The sequence below is a fragment of the Pleuronectes platessa genome, chromosome 15, assembly GCF_947347685.1.
Source record: "Pleuronectes platessa chromosome 15, fPlePla1.1, whole genome shotgun sequence".
NCBI classification, from domain to species: Eukaryota; Metazoa; Chordata; class Actinopteri; order Pleuronectiformes; family Pleuronectidae; genus Pleuronectes; species Pleuronectes platessa.
Window position 1 is genome coordinate 3283637 of NC_070640.1, and position 23304 is coordinate 3306940.

Genomic DNA, 23304 nt, shown 5'->3' on the forward strand with positions numbered 1-23304 from the left:
CTGAAACCTGAAGGGTCGTTTGATTGAGACGTGACCTCTGGTGAGGGATTTGATCCACAACACGTTCAAAGGTGACTCTTTACTTTTAACTGGTTTGGTGAAACTGTTTTGTTGATGCCTGCATTTGAAGAAAAACTTCATATTCCTAAAACAGTTTGAATGAAACTAACTCAGGTAATAAACTGAGGATCGCTTTGATAAAATAACTCAGACATCTGGAGTCGTCCAGTGAGACGGTGACAACATTTCACACTGAGCAGAATAAAAACCCAAATAACTGTCGTCCGGTGGGAAAAGGGGATTTAAAGGCAGCGGGTGAGTTTTAAGACGGAGCCCATTCATAAGAACGTGAAGGAAAAACGTTGGCATAACAGTGTCTTAACAAACCCTCCATGGGGACAAAGCAAAGATGAGGGTCCACGTGGCTTTACACTGTGTGTTTGTGTCTGTGTGTGTGTGTGTCTGTGTGTAGGATTGATTGACAGTGGTCGATGACTTTCCAGTTTCAGATCACTTGCTGTTGCCCCGGGACGTTCTCTGTTTAGTCATGGTCGTCAGCATCTGGCTGATGTACGAGGTCAGGAGGTCGTCCATCTTGTAGCCCTGAGGATAAAACAATGCTCTGTATTAAGAGTTTTATTCATTTAGATTTAAAAAATTTTAGATTCACAGAGTTTTTCAATGATTTTAAAATGAACTTTCTTGAAATTAATTCACTTTGCCTAAAAATCTTCACTGTCTAGTTTGATTAGATTATGATTATTAGATTTTAATAGATCCTTTTTTTTGTTGTCATATTCTCACAAGGTCTTGTGAGCTCGGACTCACCAGGGAGGTTTCACACAGCAGCTTGCTGCCTCGCACCAGGTTCCCGATGGTGATGTGGAAATACGTGTTGCCGCTGCTCCAGTTTGAGATTTTCGTGAAGGGGTGAGTGGTGAGGATCTCCTGCAGGATGAAGTAAACACTTTAAATTAAATCCCAAAACAAAACCCACACATTTACCAACAGTAATGGAATGAAAACAAGTTGTGGCTTTAAGTTTGAGCAACTTAAAGCCACACAGACTAAAATCTAAGCATGATCTGTTTTAAAGGCACAAGCAGAGATTCATGGGTAATGAAGTTCTGCACTGATGAGGCACAAACTACACAATTATCTCAGACTGGTGATTAATCACGTGCATGAATATAATGGATCAGGACTCACCTTCGACTTCGGATCGATCAGACTGACTCCGTGTTTGTTTATCGCTATCAGGAGGGTTTCTGGGTAATTTGGATCCGTTGTTTGCTGCAGAAATAACAAAATGGAGTCATTTAAAACCCAAAACCAACACACTGTGTGGTGCAGCTTGTGTATTCGTGCTTTGTCAAAGGGAACGAGACACAACACATGTAATCACGTATTTAACAAAACGAGCTGCACAAATTCTAACGTTTTTACCTTCACTTCGAAGAACGCAGAACCGAACGTGGGCCACTTGTAAATGATCTTGAGAAGCGATAGTTTTGCTTCTTCTGGAGTTTTCCCCGATTGTTTGTTGAACAGCGACAGGATCGACTGAGACGGGAAACAAAGACAAAAAGGACAAGTTAAAAAACAACACAACATGTATTTAGTAGAGATCATATCTGAACCTATTTGTCATATCGACAGCACATTTCTGTCTCTGAAGCTGTGAAACGTGCGCTCACCCTCTTCCAGTCGTCTGGGGACAGATGTCGGATTTGGTCCTGGGGCACGAGCTCCTTCAGGATTTTGCAAATGTTCTGGAAGTGTGATTTCTCCTCGTCGTACTTCACTCTGTAGATCAGCGCCGCCAGCTGGTACACCTCGTCCCTCGGACACTTGTGGTAGCCGCGCAGATACTTAGGCAGCTCCTGCAGGGACGACGCAGTTTACACTCGATGCTGCAACGTCTGGGAGCTCTTATTTATTTCCCCCCAAGCTGTTAATTTATTCAAAGTGCCATATAAATGTGTTAAAACTCACCTGGTAGTAGTGGAAGATGGAGTCGGCCATGGAATCTTTTCCCGGCACCGTGTTGGTCCAGAGCTTCTTCATGAAGAACACCTGATAGGTCAGTGAAGGCACGACACCTTCACAGGACCAGAGCCAATGAGAGGAGACATGAAATATCAACTTTTAACATTCATATACATGTTGGCAGTTTGTTCTGGACTCAGTCTCCACACAAACTATATAAGGTGGACCCTTGTTTGAAAGCTCAGAGTCTTCTTATTCTATCTGTGTAAAGCATTTCAAGCAACAACTTTAACACAGAATAGTTTTTTAACTAGTTGTTTAAAAGAAACTGAACCAAAGTTGCCTACTGTCTGATTTAGAAGTTTAAAGTGTCATCTTTAATCAGGGTTATGACTATAATCAACAACACTGGAGAGCTGCAGCTTTCTGCTTGTGCAGCAACAGATTGAAGAGGTTCATCTTTTTACCGTCTTTCACCGGTCGGGCTTTCTTGATCCAGTCCGTCAGATGCCTCACGAAGTCGAAGAAGAAGTCGCCGTCGGGGACACTGATGACCTGGAAAACCAAACCACAAACCGATGTTCTCTAAGAAGCAGAATCCACAGGTGTGCATTAACCATAAGCATAAAAAGTTACAAAATAAAATAAAGTTAGCTCTGTTTCTCTCTGCTGAAGAAAGCTCATGGACTCCTTCAGTAACAACAAACCACATTCACCAGAATCCAGATCCTCCACAGTCCCTTCTCACCTTGTCTGTGATCTTGACAAAGAGACTGAAGCCCTCCGAGGATTTGAGCATCAGACGCCCCGAGATGTTGTGGCAGAAATCTTTGGCTTTGGTGCTCGACTCCACCTCAAACACCTGTGAACACAATCCAGGACAAACTGAAACAGCTGGAACACGACAAAGTGGAACAGCTGGAACAGGAGGCCATGTGCAGTGTGTGGTCGTGAAAATATCTATGCTGCTTCCCTTTGGTCGAAATGCTTAAAGTTATCATTATCTCAGTCGTCACTGACCTCGTCTGAGTCGTCCGGGAAATAGACTTTGTGGAAGATCTGGGTGGTTTTGTGCTGGATGGCCTCCACCTCCACCAGGTGAGGGGGATACTTCCTCGAGCCGTTTCTACGACAAATGAACGAGAGAAGAGGTTAAACGACAGGAAGTGAAAGAGTGTTCCAGAGAGACAAGTACCTCCAGTCTGTGTGAGTCACCGTAAGGCTTTCTGGAGCCGCTGCATACAGTCCGGAGCGAGAGGACAGTGCTTCTTGGCCTGGAGGAACTTCTGGACGTGAGGCAGCAGGACGTTACTGGGAGGAAACAAACCAGTGCAGAGCCACAGCAGCTCCCAGCCCTTCTCCTCACTGTACCTACACACACAGGAATGAAACAATTGTTTGAATAATTCACAGGATTCAAATTTGTGCTCTGACAACTCTGAAAAAGCTTCATCCATGTGCAGGTGAGCTACTTGAAATGTGTCTGTAGCGTGTAAATCAGCCTTTGCTTCTTTAATACAATACATATGATGTGTTTCCTATATTTCTAACCACCAGTTATCGTCACATGTCAGAAACGTGTGTGTGTCAGACTCACTTGATGTGATTGTCCGTCAGCTGTTTGAGGATCTGACAGAAGATCTCGTCTTTCAGCGGCTCGGCCTTCAGAGCTCCTTCGAAGATCTGGTCCGTGAGCTCGTTGACGAAGCGAACGCGTTTGGACGGGTAGTCGCCCATGTACTTCATCACAGGTGGAGAGGCAGTCAAGAACAACAACAAAACAACAACAAAACAACAGTTTGAATGGATTAATAATATTGATTAAATCATTAAATGGTTGTTTTAATTTTAAAAAGGTGTTTTTCTTAAATCTCAGATGTTTGGATGGACAATAAAATGTAAAAATAAAAATCGGGCATGTTTAGAGAATTGCACCGACACACACGCACACACACTCTGGTGAAGGATATCTGTGGAGGCCAGACAGGCCTCCTGGGCGAGCTCCTCATGAGCCAGCACCTTCTTCAGCAGAGGCTGTTTGAGGGGCTCCCTGGTGCAGCTCCACAGACGCTCCTTCCCTCGGGACTTGGGGATCATCACCCTGCTCAGGGTGCTCTTAGGAGGAGGCCTGCAGACACACAGGAGGGGGGGGGGGGTGAGTGGAGACCAGGACACACACTCACACATACCATGCTAGTATACGCTTTTATTAAGAAGCTCTGATAGTAACAAGGATCATTTCAGACACAAAACTCAACTCCAAAGGAAGTGGAGATGCGTCGTCCATCTTTGTTTACAGTTTATGTCCTGGACACAATTTAAACCAGAATAGTAATAATTGACAGATAATGATGATGTTGAGGCAGATCAGAAGTTGGGTCAAGGTTAAAGGTTCAGTGTTTAGAATTTAGTGACACCTAGTGGTGAACTTGCATGTTGCAGCTGAATACCCGTCAATTTCTGCATATAGATCCTTTCACTTACATCTTACAAACTTTGAATAAAGGGGCCACGAGCACCACAGTGATGTTTAACCATACATGATGTTTGCAAGTACAGAGTAAAAAGCACCTGAAGTAGTCGTAGGAGAACTCCTCCAGCGTGTACGTCTTCGTTTTGTCCTCGATGTCTGACGGCTTCATCTGGGACAGACTGATGGACTCTCGTCTCTGATCGGGAGTCATGGTCACGAGCGCCTGAGATGGAGAGAGGGAGAAAGAAAAGATGGAGGGAGGAGACGACATGGTTTCACTACTGGGCTGAAGCAGTAATCAATAATCTCCAGTGGTTAGTGGTGGCTCCACTCACCACGATGTCGTACTGGGGTCTGGTGATGGTGGGCACGACGTAGACGCAGTCAGCCGGGAAGTCTCCTCTCTGTTTGGTCTTGTCGTTGATGCCGTGAGCCCAACCCGAGTTCATCACGTGTTCCCCGTCGTGATCGTCCAGGATGATGAGATCCCCTTTGGAGAAACTCAGGAAGGTGGAGTCGACCCCGGCTGCGTAAAGAACACGTACGTAGAGCTGTTTTAAAAACACGTGTCTGACGAACATACGTGTAAAACATCCGCCTACAACACGTGCTTTTCTTTTCCAGTAAGCCCTGAACTTTTACCGGGGTTGGGACAGTCCATCAGTCCCACCACGTACTTGGACCTCTTCCTCAGACCATCGAGGAAGGAGACCACCAGATCCCGGATGTCCTCGGCGTTGTTGGAGGTGAACGTGTACTTGTCTCCTTTCATTATGACCAAGGTAAAACTCTGGCCCTGGAGTTTACCCCCTCTGAAAAAGGAAATCATTTCAAACCAGTTTAATCCTGACCATCAAAAGATAATCATTTAAATGCTGGATAATTTCATTGAAGTAAAATTCCCAGAAGGAAAATCTTTCAATTGAGAGACTATAAAGTAAGATCTCATATTTTTCACCTCTACACACATAATAAATCATCTAATTTGTGACACAGGTTTGGTTTTTGTGATCGTACCTGCTACTGGACACCGCAGTGATCTCTGGGAAAGACAGTTCCAGCAGCACCTGCTCCTGCTCGTCCACAAAGTAAACCCCGGTCCAGTTCACCGCCACGATCACGTCGTTCTTGGGCAGACTGGGTCCTGTGAGGATCAGAATTAGAGTCAGAATCAGAAAGTATTTATTATCAAGAAGGTTTACACCTACAAGGAATTTGCTCTGGTTATTGGTGCATACAATGAACATAGAAACATAAAAACATAAAAATACAATAAATACAACACACATAAGAAAAGCAATACAAATAAACAATATATATTTACTCACTTTTTACTTCTTATTTACTCCCTTTTTCTAATATTTATACAAAGTAACATTTATTTAGACATAAACATATCTAAATAAAATATATATAATAGATAAAAGATATAAAAAGTGAAGTAAAAAGTGAAATGCAAGATGCAAAACAGTGAACAGTGTCAGATTGCAATATGCAATGTAATGCAGAATTATATAATATAATACAATGTGTTAATTTAACACATCCTTGAGGTGTGGGGGCGGAATTAAAGTCAGAGTCAGGTGGGGGTCCCGGGCCTTGTTGATAAGGCCAACTGCAGCCGGGAGGAAGCTGGTCTTGTGGCGGGAGGTTTTGGTCCTGATGGAGACGTGTGTCACGACCACGAGGAACGAGAACAGATTCACTGTGACACCGGAGTTTAACCATGAGACTCAGAACGTTACCTGAGAATTTAAAGGCCTCGTAGAAGCGGGAGAAGAGCAGGGGCCACTTCAACCGAGCGAAATCCACCACGTCCTCCTTCACCCTCTGTGTGTTCGACCTCCTCTTCGAGTTTAATCCCTGAACAATCAAGTAGCGTTAGTCACAGTCGCTCACAGACCCAAAGTGTCTGTTGTTGTTAGCTTCCTGCTGCAGGTACCTTCTTGTGGGCTTGGATTATCAGATGAGACCACTTCTCTGACGTCTTAGTGGCCGTGATCTCTCTGTCGGGGATGTAGGACGGAATGAGGCTGAGCAGGCGATCCTGGAGGATTTCAGGGCCGTAATCCACAAAGTACTGCTGAGAGGCCAGCTCTGCCAAGTCCTCCTCCTTCAAGACCAGACACAGGGCGAAGAGCCGATTAAGAAGATAACAAATGTCTCGTTTAGTGTCCGAGTCTCCTTCTCCAGAAAGATAAAATCTAAATTCAGTACCACGCAGCTCTCACCTTCTCGCAGCGATACTCTCCGAACTTCACCCCTCGGACGATCTGCTGGTAGATGAGGTTTGTGGCCACCTGGTCCTCGGCGGGGTTGTGCCAGGGGCTGAAGATCTCCTTCCTGAAGAACAGCCTCCAGGGGGCGTTCCTCTCCTGAGCGCCCTGCTCCTTTGCGTACTGCTCGCACTGGGAGACGGCGTCCATGACATGGTCGCTGCCGCTGCCCAATGAAGACACCTGACGAAGACAGTTTCATAACGTCATTCAGTCGCACACTGTAACAACAATACATTACTCGTCTGTCCCCCGGGGGCCCAGTGTGTCCCAGTGTCTCCCAGTGCGTCCACGCCCCTGGTGCTCACCTTGTCAAACAGGGCGATGTACAGCGAGAAGCCGAATCGGTCTCTCAGGTTGTTCTTGTCCGCCAGAGCGTTGCAGAGCTCGCTGGCGGTGGTGGCCGAGTCTGCCAGGAGGGTCTTAGTGGTGCCGTCCATGAACGTGACTGGTAACATGATGGGCTTCTTGGATTTAGTGGCCTGCAGCTCCAACCAGGACGGTGGCTGAGTCCGTGTGCGATTGATAAACGTCCTCCTCAGCCTCTCCTCGCAGTATGGAGCATAACCAGGGGGACCGTTGATCAAGAACGTCCGTAAATACTGAAGAGACAGAGGGACAGACGTGAGAAGATGAGACAAACTTCATCAAATCACTAATCCGGAGACAAATAAAGCAAATAAAATGAACAAGTTTATAAAATGAACCATGATCATATTTACACAGTATATTGATTTATCCATTATTTGCTGATTATTGTTGTCTTGTTTAGACCAAACAGTCCAGAAATATAAGGTTTTCCCTGTTACAGTCACAGAAGAAAAGGAAAGTCATAATTCTTCTGAGCTGAAATTATAGGATTGGATATTTCTTTCAAAGAAAACATTATTTATTTGAGTGGATTCTTTAATATCTCTGTTTACTTTAATGACTTTTCCTTTTTCTGGGTCAGTCTCCTGAGCTTTTATGACGGAGACAGAAAGATGTTTGTGACTTTCAGTAATTGTTCTGTCTTGTGCTCTCAGGTGGATTCTGTCTGGTTCGAATTGTTTATTTCGCAAGGTTGTTTTTTGTGTATAATTTGCTTTTGCTGCAGAAATTATGGAATAATTTAAGTAAGGAGACGATGACAAAGGACGAGCAGTTGTGTCTCAGTCCCAGACAAACATCACATGAATCACTCATCAGTCGTCAGAGGCTTCTTACCTTGAGAAACTTCTCGGAGGGGGCGAAGCAGCCGAGGCAGAGCGACAGCAGGATCCATCCTCGGGCGTGACTGCTCTTGGACGGATTCTGAGTCAGCTGTTTGCAGATCTGACAGTAGATCTCGTCCCTGGAGCAGAGACACAACAGATCAGGGGTCTAATCATTTAAAAAGCACTCTGGAAAAACAACAACTCAATCAGGGACTGAAGATATATGATCTTTCAATCTTAATTAATGGTCCAAAGTATATGCACCATTGCAAAAGCTAAAGGGAAAATATTGAATACTCTAATTGCTCAACAAATTCATGCTCCTGAGAAGATGAACCATTTCCCTTCTGAATACTTTATATAATCCTTCTTCTGGTGCTAGTAGGTTTCTTCTAATGTCAACCACAAGATAAAACCTTTTGAATTTTAAACACTGGCTTTGTCTGTAGCGCCACCCTCAGGACAAACTCTACATCTGTAACCTCACACATCATCTCAGAGGATGTTGTGCAGCAGGCTGTTCTGTTTATCCGGTTGAGACGTTTAAAGGAAGCTGCTCCAGAACATGGGTCACCTGAGGGCGGGTCGTAAGATGCCGTTGCCGATGATGAAGTGAAGTTTCTCCAGGTTGGAGGTGGGCCGGTCCTCCAGCATGCTGTTCCCCTGGAGGCCGTAGTCGCTCTCGGTCAAACGCCTGGTGACCTGGTGAGTGAGAGAGAGAGAGAGAGGGAGAGAGAGAGAGAGAGAGAGAGGGGCTTCAACACACACTTCAACTGGACATCTGCTCAGAGAACCATCAACAGGTCCATCGATCAGCTCGTCTGCAAACAGTGATGCTGCAGGACGAGCTACTTTTTGTGGACTGGATCAATTCTATACTGGTTTTTACTTCAACGTTTCCACTATGAGATATTTTTTACTATGCAGGGAATTTCATCTGCATTTCAAACCGAAGAAAACTGGATTCAATTTATGATCTTAGGGCAAAGTTTGCAGGACAAACAAATTCATGAAGCTGCAATAAAAGACCCAAATAGTTTCAGTGGTCTGAAGAGTGGTGACCTGAGAGATACAAGTTTAAAGATTTAATACAAGAACTTGTTGGGTTGAATCTCACCTCCTCTGTGATCTTAGATTTCCTCTTCAGGGTGAGAGACACGAGTTTGTGTCTGATGCTGTTCCTCTTCTGGTTGTCAATGGCACTGTTCTGTAGACACACAAGCGAGGAACCACAATGACATCTGACACATTTGAGGACAGTTTGACAACAGGCTTCTATCACTGAGGTTACTGGTGTCCTTCAGGTGTCCTCACGTCCCCTCACCTCTCCTTCCACCTGCAGCTCCTGCAGCTCCCTCTTGTACGTCCTCTTCCCGAGGGTTTCGTAGATCTTGGTCATGACGGGAATCTTTTCGCTGCCGTCGTTTATGACCAGCTGGCTCTTGGGTTCGGGGAGGTCGCCCATGAACCTCAGCACGGTGATCCACACGGCCAGTGCAGCCTGGAGGACCAGAGAGGAGGTTACCAGTCATCCAAATACCAGTGTGAGCAAGAGATCCAAACTTGAGTCTCACCAGCTGATCTCCTTCGTCCTCGTGGAAAAGCAGCGGTTGCTTCAGCGGTCGTCTGATGTACGTGTGAGTGGAAACTCCCTGGAAGTAGGTGGCTGCAAACTTAGAGAACTTGTACTCAGACAAATCCTCCTCTTCTTCAACGGGCAGCGGCAGAGCTTCATTCAGCAGCTCCTCTTCAGCTTCCTCACTGTGAGGAGTGTTCTCCAGGTCCTGAGGGGCGGGAAAATAAAGATAAAGAAAACCATTGATATCAAACCCGGTGAAGATGAAACAGAAGTGAGTGAGCAGCTGAGGATGACAAAGTTTCATATCGAGATACTTCAGAGCCAGATGTGAAGACAGAGGTGGAGACAAGTAAGAGCTAAAAGAAGTGAAGTGAATTTGTCACGTGCAGAAAAACAAACTCCAGATAATTAATCTATATTTTTCTGTGTCTGTTGGAATTAGATAAAGTGTAAATAGATGTTAAAGTGATAAGAGAGTGGCACAAAACATCCAAATCCAAATCCACACAAAAATACCAACATTAATAAAGAAAGAAAATTGTACATTGTGTGAAATCGGAGATGAATTAAGCTGCAGTTTGGAAAAGTTAAAAGAAGTTAAATTAAACTTAACAGTTCCTACTCATGCTCATCCCTATTCATACTTTATTGTAACCATATACATATGAGAGCATCTTATTTAGCAACTATATACAAACAGTACTGCAGAAACATTTGCATTTTCATATATTGAATCTTATGGTGAGGCATCCTGATCTGACACAAACTCATACCTCGAAGCCACTTGGTGCTCGTCCGTCCTGGTTGGGTAACGGCCCCGAGTTCCCCAGGAACCCGAACATACGGTCGACCATGTCGGAGTGATCCACGGGCTGCTCCTTCTCCCTCTCCATCTGCTCCAGCAGCTCCTTCTTCCTCCTCGCCTCCTCCTTCTCCTCGCGCTCCCTCTCCTCCTGCTGCTGGGTCAGTTGGACGAGCCGCTCCTGGTGATTCCTCTCGGCCTCGGCCTTCGCCCGCCGCGCCGTCATCTGGTTCCGCAGCTGCTCCTCCTCGGCCAGACGCTGGCCCTCGGCTTCCAGGCGATGCTGCAGCTGTGCGGGGTGGGGGGGGGGGGGGGTGAGAGGACATAGAGGGACAGAGGCAGGTAGGATGGGGGGGGGGGGGGGGGGGGGGGGGGGGGAGGACACAGAGGGACAGAGGCAGGTAGGATGATGAACAGATTAGTTTTTCACTGATTCAGCTTTTTCTGTTTGTGTAAAACTAGATTAGAGGAACTCAGGAGAAATATTAGAGACATTATTTTAAGAATGACATCACTAGACACAATTTGTCAAAGATTATAAAACTATTATTTACATCTGAACTCAGTCAAAAATACTTTTACCATTTACAGTAACTGCTAAAGCTGAATAAACCTGAACTTCTACACATTGTAGAGTTCCATTTGTGTTGTCATGAACATGCCACACAAATGTACACACAACAGTGATGACATGTAAGACCAGCCGACTCTGATCGAGCTGCTTCAGCCACTTAGCTTCTTCACTGTCCGCTCACTGGAACAGCCGACACCTGCTGCGCAGCGTTATTTCATCTTTTTCCAAAATTTCTCATCAGTTTTACAACAAACAGATTAAACGATAATTTGCAAAACAGATAATTTATTCAACATTGTCTTTCATAACAGGACGAGTGAAGGCAATGTGTCACAATGGCATTTTCTTATTAATACTAAAAAACAAACATTAAAAAAGCTCACAAACATTTTCATAATTCATCAAAATAAAATAAATGAATCAAAAGCTTTTTTACGCCGACATATTTTAAACCAGGATTATATGAAGTCTCGATATTCAACAGTAAATAAATACTTAAAAATAAGATGAAGGAACAGAATTGATTTAAAAAATATAGTGAAACAATAATAATCAAAACTTTGCTCTGTATTCATAAAGTAACAAAAAGTCAAGATTTTATATAAAGCTCAATATAAGGTTGGATGGGCGTCATTAAGGACTTTACTTTAGCATTTTTGGCCAAATATTAAAAAACATATAGAAATATTAAAGGTGTTCGTTTGACTTTGAATTCAGCACCTTCACTTAAGAAATATAAAAAAACTCAGTATTGTTTGTTTGTTTGTGTTTTTTTGTACTCAATCTTTATGCAACCTTCACAACTTGCGAGCAAAACAAACATTATTATTAATTTATTCTTATTTTATATAAGATATGATATATATTAGATTAGCATGACTTTTTTCTCTTTAGAATTCAATTCATATTTCATAATGGCAGCCTTTAATTTTTCCAAATAAACTCCTAAACCCTTGAATGCTGGCTCGGTCCGAAGGTAAAACCATTTACTATTTGGCGTATTTAAGTTATTAAAAATCTCACATGATCAGATGTCATCAGGCTTCACAGATATATAAAGAAACGTCACTTCAGCACCAGTTTCCTCGTCTGTGTGGCACGTCAACAACAACAACACGGTATAAGTAGCAGTAGTAAACGTAGTGAGTCTTTACCTCTGCCCTCAGCCTCTGGCAGAAGCGTCTGGCGATCATGCCCCTGGTGTAGGCCTGCATGGTCAACACGGCACGCAGGCGCCGCCAGAACGTCCGCCGGATCATGAAACCACGGCAGCGGGCTTGGGTGAGAGTGATGCGAAGGCGAGTGACCTGGTAGCTTCTTAAGAACTTCCTGGACCTGTACACGGCCTGAAGGCGCAGGAAGCCCTTCTGCATCTGGGACGTGAGAGAAGGAAACAGATCGTTAAGTTTCCACGTGGAGGTTCGGACCTGAGGTGGAGCAGTGGAGACGATTCTGCACGAGGGGGTCGAAGTTCTGTTTATTTCATGTTCTACCAATGGGGTCACACTATCCCACAGATATACAGGATGAGATGTGGAGCTCTAATTACATCTGTTAGATCACAAGGACACAGACTAAGATCTGAGTAAAGGCTCATTCAGGCTCAAGGTTAAATTCATATATAGGAATGGAGCCTTCTGTTCGCACTTTACCTCAAGACACGAGGCAGAGAATTCAATAATGGTGGAACTTTTGGTTGAGAGACTTTGAGATTATAATATTTTTAAGCTTGGGCTCAGGGACGAACAGTTTCTGCAAAACATCTGGAGGTTAGAGAAGGAAAAGTTGCTCCTTTAATCTCTCATCCTCGTACAAAACTTTATAACCCAAGTTTTGAAAGGTGCTATATAAATAAAACTTAACTTTTTTACCCATTTTGTATATAATTTACAAAGATGAACCATAACTGTATATAAATAACTGTCAAGCTACACACTGACTGTTGAGGACTCACAATCTGGTAATTCTTTCTGCAGCGATATCCCCTCCAGACCTTTTGGATGAAAGTCACCGCGCTCCTCAGTCGGAGGAAGTGGTTCCTGTAGAATTTTAAACCAGGATGTTATAATACACTGTGAGATGAATCCTTCCTTTTGGAAATGAACGTGTTGGTTTACTCCCAAAAATACAAAGTGTACTTCCAGTGAGAGTGTGAGTGAATAAAGGGAAAGTACAGGGACAGTATAGAAAGATCCCGACCTCTCTTTCAGTCCTCGCACAGACTTCTGGATGAGGATGACCTTGTCAGTTATGGCTTTGTCTCTCTCCACCTCCAGCTGCAGGTCGTGGTGATCCTGATAAAAAACAAAGAGCACAAGCAGGCGGTTGGACATGAGGATGCAAATGGAAATAAATCTATTTTTTAATGCCAGTATGAATGATGCACAACCTTCAGGAACACTTTGGTCTTTCCGATTTGCCAGTCGTCATGTTTCCCCAGTCGAGCCAGGACAATCTTCTGAGAGGTTCCTCGTAGATCCGCCTGGGAGGAGAAGGAAAGACAAGAAAGTGATTATTGTTATGAATGAAAATGAAAGGTAACCAGACAGAGATCCTTTAAAAATCAGACAAACTGTTCAATCAGGACAAGAAGGCATCAACAGAGACAGAGAAGTGACTGAGGTGGTTGTGTTGTTGACCTGAACGTGAGAAGGTTTCACTCCAGGCATTAAGACTCGGTACCGGTCCACAAACTCGGCGAAGCTGTATCTGATGGGGTAACCGGCCCGGCGGATCCGGATGGTCTCCATCATACCGGAGTATCGCAGCTGACGGATGCAGAGCTCTCTGTCGAATATCTGAGGAGACACAACAGAAGAAATCAGCTTTACAGACTTACACGTAGAAGAGACTAAGGATTGTATTATTTCTAACACACACACACACACACAGACACAGACACGCACTGCTCACTCACCATCGGCTTCTTGAGCTCGTTGGGTTTGATACAACGCACGAAGAACGGCTGACACACGCTCAGCGTCCTCATCAGCATCTCCAGGGAACGTTTGAACTGACTGCTCAGAGTGGGAGAGCGCTTCCTCGTCTCCACTCCCTGCACACACACACACAGACACACACACACACACACAGACACACACACACACACACACACACACACACACACACACAGACACACACACACACACACACACACACACACACACACACACACACAGACACACATACAAACAATATTTCAACCTTATTAGTTACAGGACACATCGGGTGTGAATGAATATTCATGGTGCTCTAAATGTTTAACCCCTTAAAGACTTTATTTACTCTTATTATTATTCTCTGATCATGTTTGTTCAAATTCAAGTTGTGTTGTTTTTATTTCATATGTTCTATAGACACAGAACCAAAACCCCACAGCCTAAGCTTTTCTCAACCCACTGACTTAGAGCTTATTATCAATCATATACTGATTATTTGGTCAATTAACCAATTAATCATTTGTCAATACAAAATTTGAAAAGTTCTGAGTAGTGTGGAGGAGGTGGAGACGCGTCGTCCATCTTGATGTGCAGTCTATGGTGAACACTGGTACACGATGCATTACACAACGTGCAAACACATTAACACAGCTACACACAACCAGACAATGGAAACATGAAACAACACAAAATCTCTGACACGTCTCTTCACAGTCACCAAACAGAAAATGACAGGAGAAACTTTTGTGTGTGTCAGAGAGTTTTGCACATTTCCGTTCATTCATTTCATCCTTTTGGTTTCAGCTACAACAGAGTTCCCACCTGTGGAACAAAGGGAGGAGCTTAAAGGAGCAAGAGAGCGACGCCCCAAACATCGTGAACATCTGGGTTCAGCTAACACAAACACACACAACGGGTTCGAGTGAGCACGTGCTGCCGAAAGCCGATGATTACCTTTGGAGTGGGGGTGCTGGGCTGCTGATAGCCACACAGAAACTGAAGTCAGAGGGAAAAGACGAGAGGACACAGAGAGACAGCAGAGTGAGAGGACAGTGTGATATTAGTTAAAGACACTAGTGGGGGGGGGGTGAAGGTGAAGACGGCGACGCCTTCAAAGTCACGACAGACGTGGACAAAGGGAGTTAAAAACATATTAGTCCATCATCACAGGATTTTGACGTGTGGTGAAATCGGGTGGTGTCACGGCCATGTCGGTTTCTCACCATGGCCACGTCCGCCTGGAAGATCTGCTTGATGAACTTGTTCTTGGACGAGTGGACGAGCTGGATGATGTCGGTGTGGAGGCTGTCGCGGTTCTTCTCCAGGAATCCTGGAGGAGGGAGATGATTCAGAGAGAAGACACAGGTAGTTCAACGCCTGCAGCTCGAGTCATTGTGGACAAAACACAAGACAAAATGAAACACTGTTCCTTAAAATATTAAAGAATCTTAACTGTAACTATGAAGTATGTGTACACTGGATAAGCCTTTCACCTACATATCCAGTAGTGTGTTTATGTAGAGAAGAAGTGCATTTATTACATTTTACATAATTCTTTTATTTTTATTTATAGTTATTTAGAATAAAATATCAAATCTCACTTACAGTTCTTTGACAGGACCACATCTTAAGGATTATTGATAATTTTTTTTCCAAATATATAACATTATTGGAAAATAGAACATTGCAGAACACGTAGGTTTGATTAATGTGATAAATTTGTTCTCAGTCAATCAGATATTTGTTTGGTTTATAAAATGTCAGAAACTAATAAGAAATACTCATCATACTTTCTCAGAGCAGATGTTTGTTTCTTTTATGGATGAACAGCCTCAAAACAAGATAAATATATTCAAATTACAGCCATAGACATACATTATAATAAACAATTAAACCTGCTGAAACAAATTACTTTAATTGAACTGATTAATTTTCATTTGATTTACTTTGAAATAACTAATCTACACTCTGTGCAATAGACAGAATATTTCAATCCCGGAGGACAAACTTTCACAGAAACAAAAATAAGTCAGAAGACTTCATCATCATGTTGAGAACAAATAAATAAACGTGGTTGAACAAAGAGAGATTCTGCTGCTTTGAATCAGTGAAATTCACTCGTACGCACCTCTGGTCTCGTAATGCACCACACCGGCAAAGTGCTGGATACCAAACTGGGTCTGGTAGATGTTCTTCGGAGGGATGTAGTTGGAGTTGAGCTTGTGCTGCGAGTTGAGCTTGTAGAGCATCGTAGCATCAGATCCCTGACGGAGGAAACCAGAGGAACCAGGAATCAATTATAACGCATGGTAAATAAATCAAGACATCAGAAACATGATTTTAAAACCACATCGCAGCTTTAACGAGACTCCTCCCTCGTTTCGAACCTTAGGGAACTTGCTCTCCTCGTCGATCAGGGAGATGATGTTCATGGGCTTCTGTGCGATCATGTCCAGGGCGTCCTGGTTGTCGGTGAACTCGATGTGCTGCCAGCTGATGTCCTCCAGGTTGTACTCCTCCTGCTCCAGTTTGAACACGTGACGAACGAAGAACTGCTGCAGGTTCTCGTTGGCGAAGTTGATGCAGAGCTGCTCGAAGCTACAACGGAAGATCAGAGGAGAACAAAAGTATTTCAATATAAAATGAATAGATAAGCATTAAAAATACACTAAACTTAACTTCCCAAAGTGTAAAAGACCTGTTGACGATGAAGTTCTCGAAGCCGAAGATGTCCAGCAGTCCGATGGATCTGCGCACGATGTTGCTCTCGCAGGACGGAGGCCTGTAGATGGCCGCGTTGATCTTATCCACGATCCAGACAAACAGTCGGCCGTAGATCCCCTGACACGAGAAACTCAGACTCAATACAAAGCTTTTTATTCTTTTATTCTTTTAAAAGCTTTCATCTTTGTGTGAAGTTGTATTCATTTTATCCTATTGTTGTTTAAATCCTTTTATAAAACACTTTAACCTTTATATTGATTAACCCAGGTAGTTGATTTTTGTTCCTTTAATTTATCTTCTACTTTTCAATATATACATATATTTTGTATTTTATTATAATGTGTATATCTTGTATATTTAATCATATATGTGAATAGTATATTAACTTATTTATGTATTTCAGATTTAATCACACCCAAAACTGATGTGAAGTATCTACATCACTACAACCAGGTTAAGAAATTCAAGTCCTGAAGGTTTGTAAAACTAGATTAAAAGTTTACTACCAACATCTGAGATATTTGGTTGTTGCAGCTGAGAGATTTTTTAGTTTTTGAATCTTAATCTCTTAAATATTATGTTCTTCTCTGAACTGGGTTGTTTTCTTATGGTTAGTTACAAAATAATTGTGTTAGAGATCGAACCTTAACGAAGGCGTCTCTGACGTCCAGGCCTTGTCCCACGCTGAGAGGCGTCGCCACGCTTTCCCCTCGAGTGATCAGGGTTCGTGTGGTTAAACACACCATCACGTCCTTAGGCTCCACCTACAATAACCAACAACCATTAGAGAAACCAGTGAGTGAGTCTGTCATTCATGAGACCAACACGCGCACAAAAACACACACACACACCTCCATGAGTGAGGCAGCAGTGACCAGGTCAGGAGATCTCACGACCAAACAGGCGTCCAGATTGTCGTACGTTCGAGCTGAGAGACACGAGACAGATTTAAATTCCCCTCTGAACATTTTACAGTCCAGAACTAACCACAGGTTTTTAATGTTTGGGACGTACCCTCGAATCGCAGGTTCCCCATGTGCAGGATGGCAGCGAGCAGCTTGGAGATCTCCCAGTTCTCCGTCTCGGTGAACATCAGGACCTTCATGGCCGACAGGATGCTGGAGTAATCTCTCAGGTCGTCTCGACCGTCACACTGTGTGCAGTTCCCCTGGAAGATTAAACCCCCGCAGAGAGCCTCAGGTTATCTGTGTCATTATCAAGTCGTCTTTGCAAAGTGATGAGAAGCGGCTTCGTGCTGCTCTTTAATGGAAATGTGGAAAGTTCAACTTTTACCAAATCAGCCAGTTCTCTTCCCCGACACATTTTCTATTACAGAGCTAAGACATTATTTAAAAAACAGAACAAAGAATGAATCAGAGCTGAAACTATCACTCAATCATCTTTTGTTGCTTATACTGGAAAAATATATCCAGCTATGATTTCAGCCTCTCAAACTTACTTGTATAACATAGTAAATCAAATAGTTTTTTTAATTGTTGGTCAGACAAAAGAAGAAATTGTGAAAAGCCTTTTCCTTCTTTTTGTAAAGTTTACAGATAAAACCAAATTATTCAAATTAATTAGTTGTAGCTCGATGCCTTTGTGTCACTTGTTTTGAAGTATGATATGGTATCAATGCCGCACCGTCCCTATTACCCACAGGAGGCAGTAGTGAGACTACTCCAGCTCCGTACACCAGAACAATGTAAAGACAGCGCTGCACTCAAAAGCTCCTTCAATTAGATTCATTCACATCTTACAAAGTTTGTTTAGTTAAAACTGAATTATAACTGAACAAATAGTAATTAAAAGCTTTCCTCAGATCATCGTGGAAAGATTTAAGATTTTGTAGAGAAACAGTCGAGTATCATCAGCGAACAATCACAGAAAGTTAGATGTAATATTCTCAAACCTTCGGCCTCATCTGTAAATCAGTCACTACACAGACAGCTTGTTATGAACTGTCCCTCACAGAGCCGCGGACTCACCATGGTGAGGTAGGAGTAATCTGTGGCGAGGCCCAGACCCAGTTTGGCTTTCATCTCCGGAGGCATCCCCTTCAACACGCAGTAGAAGATGTGGTAGTTCCTCTCGTCCGGAGCCTGGAGGAGAAACGAGAAGATTTCAACGATGGAGAACAAGTAAAAACTTTGTCATCATCTCATCATTTTGTTAAGCGTCACATATGAATGTTGTTTGTGATCTTACCTGTCGACACACTCTGGACTTCTCCAGCAGGTACTGCTCGATCTTGGCTCCTTCGATGGCGCCGCGCTTGTTGAAGTGGATGTCGACGTATTTCCCGAAGCGACTGGAGTTGTCGTTGCGAATCGTCTTCGCGTTTCCGAAAGCTGAAAGGAAACATGAATCCAGAGTGAGGCGATAGAAAGAAAGAGCACAAGGTCACAAATGAACCTTGAAGACCAGATTTTGAGCCAACATGGATGACAGGTCAATCAAGAGTTGTTTAAAGATTCTCTCTACTTTTATTCTTCCAGCATTTCCCTCGACTTTATCAAAAACAGAAACCAGAGTGGGAGACAATATTTGATGCAGTGTTTATAAAACAAGCTGTGTGACCTTCGAGGATGGGCGTGGCCTCCAGGACCTGCTGCTCGATCCAGGAGTGCTGACCACTGATGGCAGCGAGGAACTGCAGAATCAGCTTTGTGCTTTCTGTCTTCCCAGCTCCGGACTCACCACTGTCTCACACACACACACAACCACACACACACACACACACACACACACACACACACACACACACACACACACACACACACACACACACACACAAACACACACACACACACACACACACACACACACACACACACACAAACACACACACGCCTTAAATACACACATTTAATATACAGGACTTCCTAGTTGAATAAAGGTTAAAATAAAAAAGATCCCAGTGCTGATAGATTCCTTGAACTGGTTCGTGCTCACCCACCTGATGATGCAGCACTGGTCCTTGTTGTTCCGCTGCATGTTGAAGTAGCAGTTGTCAGCTATGGCGAATATGTGCGGCGGCAACTCGCCGATCTTCTTGTTGGTGTAGAGGCGAATCTGGTCGGGGGTGTAGATGGGAAGCAGCTGGTACGGATTCACAGCCACCAGGATGGAGCCGGTGTACGTCTGCAGCCACCGACAGATACAACCACAGGACATTTAATGACTTTTACAGAATAGATTTTTTAATAGAATAGTTTGTTGACTGTAGATTTGACTTCACTGTATTTGCTTCTGAATCTTGAGCTTTTCTAGTGTTTAGCAACTACAGGTTATTATTTTATTTTCTGATTCAGTTGCACTGCAGATCTGATTTCACTGAGTCCGTCCAATCAATCACATGAACTTCTTAACAGCAAATTTACACATTAGAAAAATAATTCATACTGGGGTATATGTTCACATTAGAAGCTGAGCTACTGAGTTTATAAGAAAGGATTAAAATTAGTCGTTAATAAAGCAAGAAGGGATTTCTCTGTAATAAAAAAATTAGGTGCAGCGATGAAGGAAATAGATTTGTACTTTTGTTAAACTCAAGATAAAGATTTATTATCTTATTATCTTGTGATATCAACAGCTCTTACCATCCACAGTTATATAGCAGTGACATATTAGGACATTTTTAAAAGCGTGTTAAGAGAAAGCAGCATCGCAAAAAAGAGTTTTAGCACATTTTGACTTTTTACTCACCCTTCCACCACAATTTGTCTAAATGTAGAGAGACGACAAAACAACCAAACACAATTATGGGACTAACTATAACAACACACACACACACCCTCTGTCATCTGAACTCTGCAACATCCACAGTAAACATGTTTACAAGCCTTGTGTGCTGTTGCCTCCACAGAGGAGGAGATAAGCTAGAAAATAATCACACGTGAGAAGTTGAGTTTCTTAATCTGCCTCCTGATCACCATGATAATAACCACTTAATTTCCTTCTGATCCACAAATCATCCAATTGTTGCAACACTGAAACTTACAATAATGAGATGAGGCCTCTGATATTCTCTGGTTAGTGATCCCCTTTATAAATTAACCTCTGGATCACAGACAATGAGATTCTGCTTTATTTATAGCAACAAGTAAACAGCCGAGCGTCTGAGGCAGTAAACAGCTTAACCTGAATAAGAACTTAACTTGGCTCAGGTTGATAGTCTCTTAATGTAGAGACTAATGAAGAAGCTGGAAAGTCACTGAAAACTCTGCACCTGCTCTAAACATCTGTGTCACATCTGTGCGGTTACACCGGTGGTACTAAGAGGTACTAACGTAGATGACGCGCTCGTCGTAGCGGATGAGCAGGTTGCGGAGGATGCCGGCTTCGTTCAGGTCTCCCAGGCGGATCATGTCCTCCACCCCGTGGATGGAGGTCGGGTGCATGGGCTTGATGTTGGTGGCATTCTGAGGAGAGATCCAGTGTTCCTGTGGGAGCGGGGGAAGACGGACACAATCAGAGGGACCACAACACTGAAGTCCACGCACACAGTTCACATCTAGTTCCTGCTCGGCCGTGTTGGACGTACCTTGGCTTCATCGTCCAGAACCTGGATCTGTCCGGAGTCGCAGAGTTTGACCACGGCTCCCACCGGCACGTCAAACTCTCGACCCGTTTTGAGGTCCAGCCACACATAGTCGCCCTGGAAGATAAAACATATCTCTGGTTAAATATGGATCATTTCACCTAGAATTCACATTTAAAGAGAAAAATGATGTTGCTCTGTTTAATCAGATCATGATTGATAATTTTGAAGAAAGGAGGAACTTTGAAAACTTTGAAATACGATTATAAACCTGTTTTATTATAATACAAAATCCTGGTAATTTGACCTCTTAATGTGGCTGAGATGTGGTGATGGGATTTGCATGGATAGGTATAATTAATACATTTTCTATGAAGTATTCTAAACCATTATCCCTGATTGAATAAAAGCTTTAATCACAGTTGAACTTTTCTCACAAGAATAACACTTGTTTGTTTAATCCTCTGTCACTCGTTTCTAAATTGAATTACTTTCTTTTGTTCCTGTGATTACGGGTTTTAAATAAAAAACCTTACGTCACTCACCTGAAGTTGCTTTACTCACTTTTGAGCTGCCAACTTTCTGAATGAGGGGATTTAATCTGAAAATGGTTTAAAGGTGATGTAACCCCCTCCCCCCCCCCCCCCCCCCCCCCCAGGTTAGAGGTGTGGGAGGTTTCATTTCAGTGGGGTGAATTCTCCTGCTGTGTTCTCAAACGGAATCACACAGAAACCTCTGGATAATGACTCTCTGTTAGATTTATGTTGTGCTCTCAGCTTCAGTAGCCTCATAAACAAAAGGTGCATTAGAAGATTTAGAGTCTCGTTGACACTCTGGTGACTTATCCCACTTTCTGAACACACCTCCAGTTTCCAGGTTGTTTAGATGCTGCACACGACAGCAGCCGCTGACAAATCACAACAGAAAGACACTGCAGCACAAAGCTCAGCCCCCCCCCCCCCCGCCTTCAGTCTAGACCGTGACCTTAAAGACGCTATTTTTACTTCCGTTTAACAACATCCAGATGTGTCCCACTGAATGAGATTCATAGCCGAGGCTCTGAGCTGCAGACTGAAGCTGTGTGTCTGAGTCGTGCCCTGCATGACTCTGAGGGGGGGGGGGGGGGGGGCAACGGAATCTAGTTATTGAAGAGAAGCTGCTGAGGCCCTGATACGAGGTAACAATGATTGACTGCTGTTTTTAGAGCTCTGGACAATAGATGCACTCTTTCTTAATTGAAAATGTTATGTTTTCACCCAATTATCTTAATTGTAAATATTATTATGCAAAAACTACTGAATGGTGTCACTCAAAACTCGTTTTAATAAGGGATAACTGAGAACATCTGAATATATCTGATTTGGTTGATTTATTTGCTTTATCAGAGTTTGCTGCTGGAATCTCATTTACTCATCAAGCTCCATCTTATCTTGCTCTGACATTATAATTGCTTTCTGCTTATCAAGGTTTTTTAAGCTTATACTGTCACCTGTAAGTAAAAACAGGTTTTACCAACTTAAAGACAGAATAGCGATGAAAGACTGGAAGAGAAAAGGATGTGAGTAACCTTCTGCCCTCCTTTGACAGGCAGTACCTAGATTGCCAGTAGCTTAACTCCAAACATGTCCCCATGTATTTGCTCATAGGCATCAGCATGTGTCCGAATTCAGGGGCTGCATCCTTTGGAGGACTTGGTTTGTTCCATTAAAGCAGATTTGACAAGGGAGGCTGAACCATAATGAGACAATCTGGTCTCTGCAGGATTTCCTCTTTGAGGTCTGCAATGAATCGAAGGACGCAGCCCCTGAATTGGGACTGTACTAGTTTTAAAGTTAGCACAAGCCTATGCTCTATAGCTAAAGCTGGTTTAATCTGTGGGTTTCTACTCCAGCTATGAATGCAAATCCTGGTTGATGGATGGAGCCCTTTGGACCCAACGGGACCGACCTGCTGCAGAATGACCATGGTTCAGCTCCGGGTCGGTTCCAGGACATCAGACGTCACAGAGCGTGGCCCCTGCAAAAGGAGACAGACATCAGGCGACTGGGAAAAGAACAAACAGACTCTAGAGAGAACTTCTTCAAACTCGACAGGTGCAAAGACGACTTCTTCAAAATCTGACTGGCTGACATTTACTTTGGCCTGTCCCCCCCCCCCCCCCCCGCCTAAAGAAAGTGTTCCTGTGACCTCAGACTCCACAGTGCCGGGT

The 23304-nt window shown here is 43.5% G+C and overlaps 1 protein-coding gene across 3 annotated transcripts; it reads right to left on the reverse strand.

Moving 5' to 3' along the window:
- Positions 1-510: 510 nt before the first annotated feature.
- Positions 511-23060, reverse strand: myo7ab (myosin VIIAb). Of its 3 annotated transcripts, XM_053441427.1 has the most exons (48): positions 23043-23060; positions 21099-21212; positions 20845-20997; positions 20261-20278; positions 19512-19696; positions 19133-19254; positions 18761-18903; positions 18541-18654; positions 17567-17720; positions 17404-17480; positions 17197-17316; positions 16527-16669; positions 16216-16426; positions 15957-16092; positions 15052-15158; positions 14783-14824; positions 13807-13944; positions 13529-13687; positions 13279-13371; positions 13089-13183; positions 12844-12928; positions 12044-12262; positions 10287-10604; positions 9509-9718; positions 9259-9435; positions 9052-9141; positions 8509-8636; positions 7945-8071; positions 7047-7340; positions 6694-6921; positions 6405-6575; positions 6208-6325; positions 5480-5606; positions 5105-5274; positions 4798-4988; positions 4561-4685; positions 3960-4117; positions 3587-3740; positions 3205-3360; positions 3010-3115; positions 2738-2851; positions 2457-2544; positions 1996-2102; positions 1698-1883; positions 1447-1563; positions 1210-1293; positions 829-948; positions 511-603 (listed from the first exon to the last, which is right to left on the reverse strand). In XM_053441427.1, exons 1-48 carry the CDS (start codon positions 23058-23060, stop codon positions 511-513), a joined length of 6603 nt encoding a protein of 2200 aa, XP_053297402.1. The 3 variants fall into 3 exon arrangements, with proteins under 3 accessions (XP_053297402.1, XP_053297403.1, XP_053297404.1); XM_053441428.1 differs by lacking the exon at positions 20261-20278; XM_053441429.1 differs by lacking the exons at positions 14783-14824; positions 20261-20278 and having other exon boundaries at positions 6405-6572.
- Positions 23061-23304: the final 244 nt, after the last annotated feature.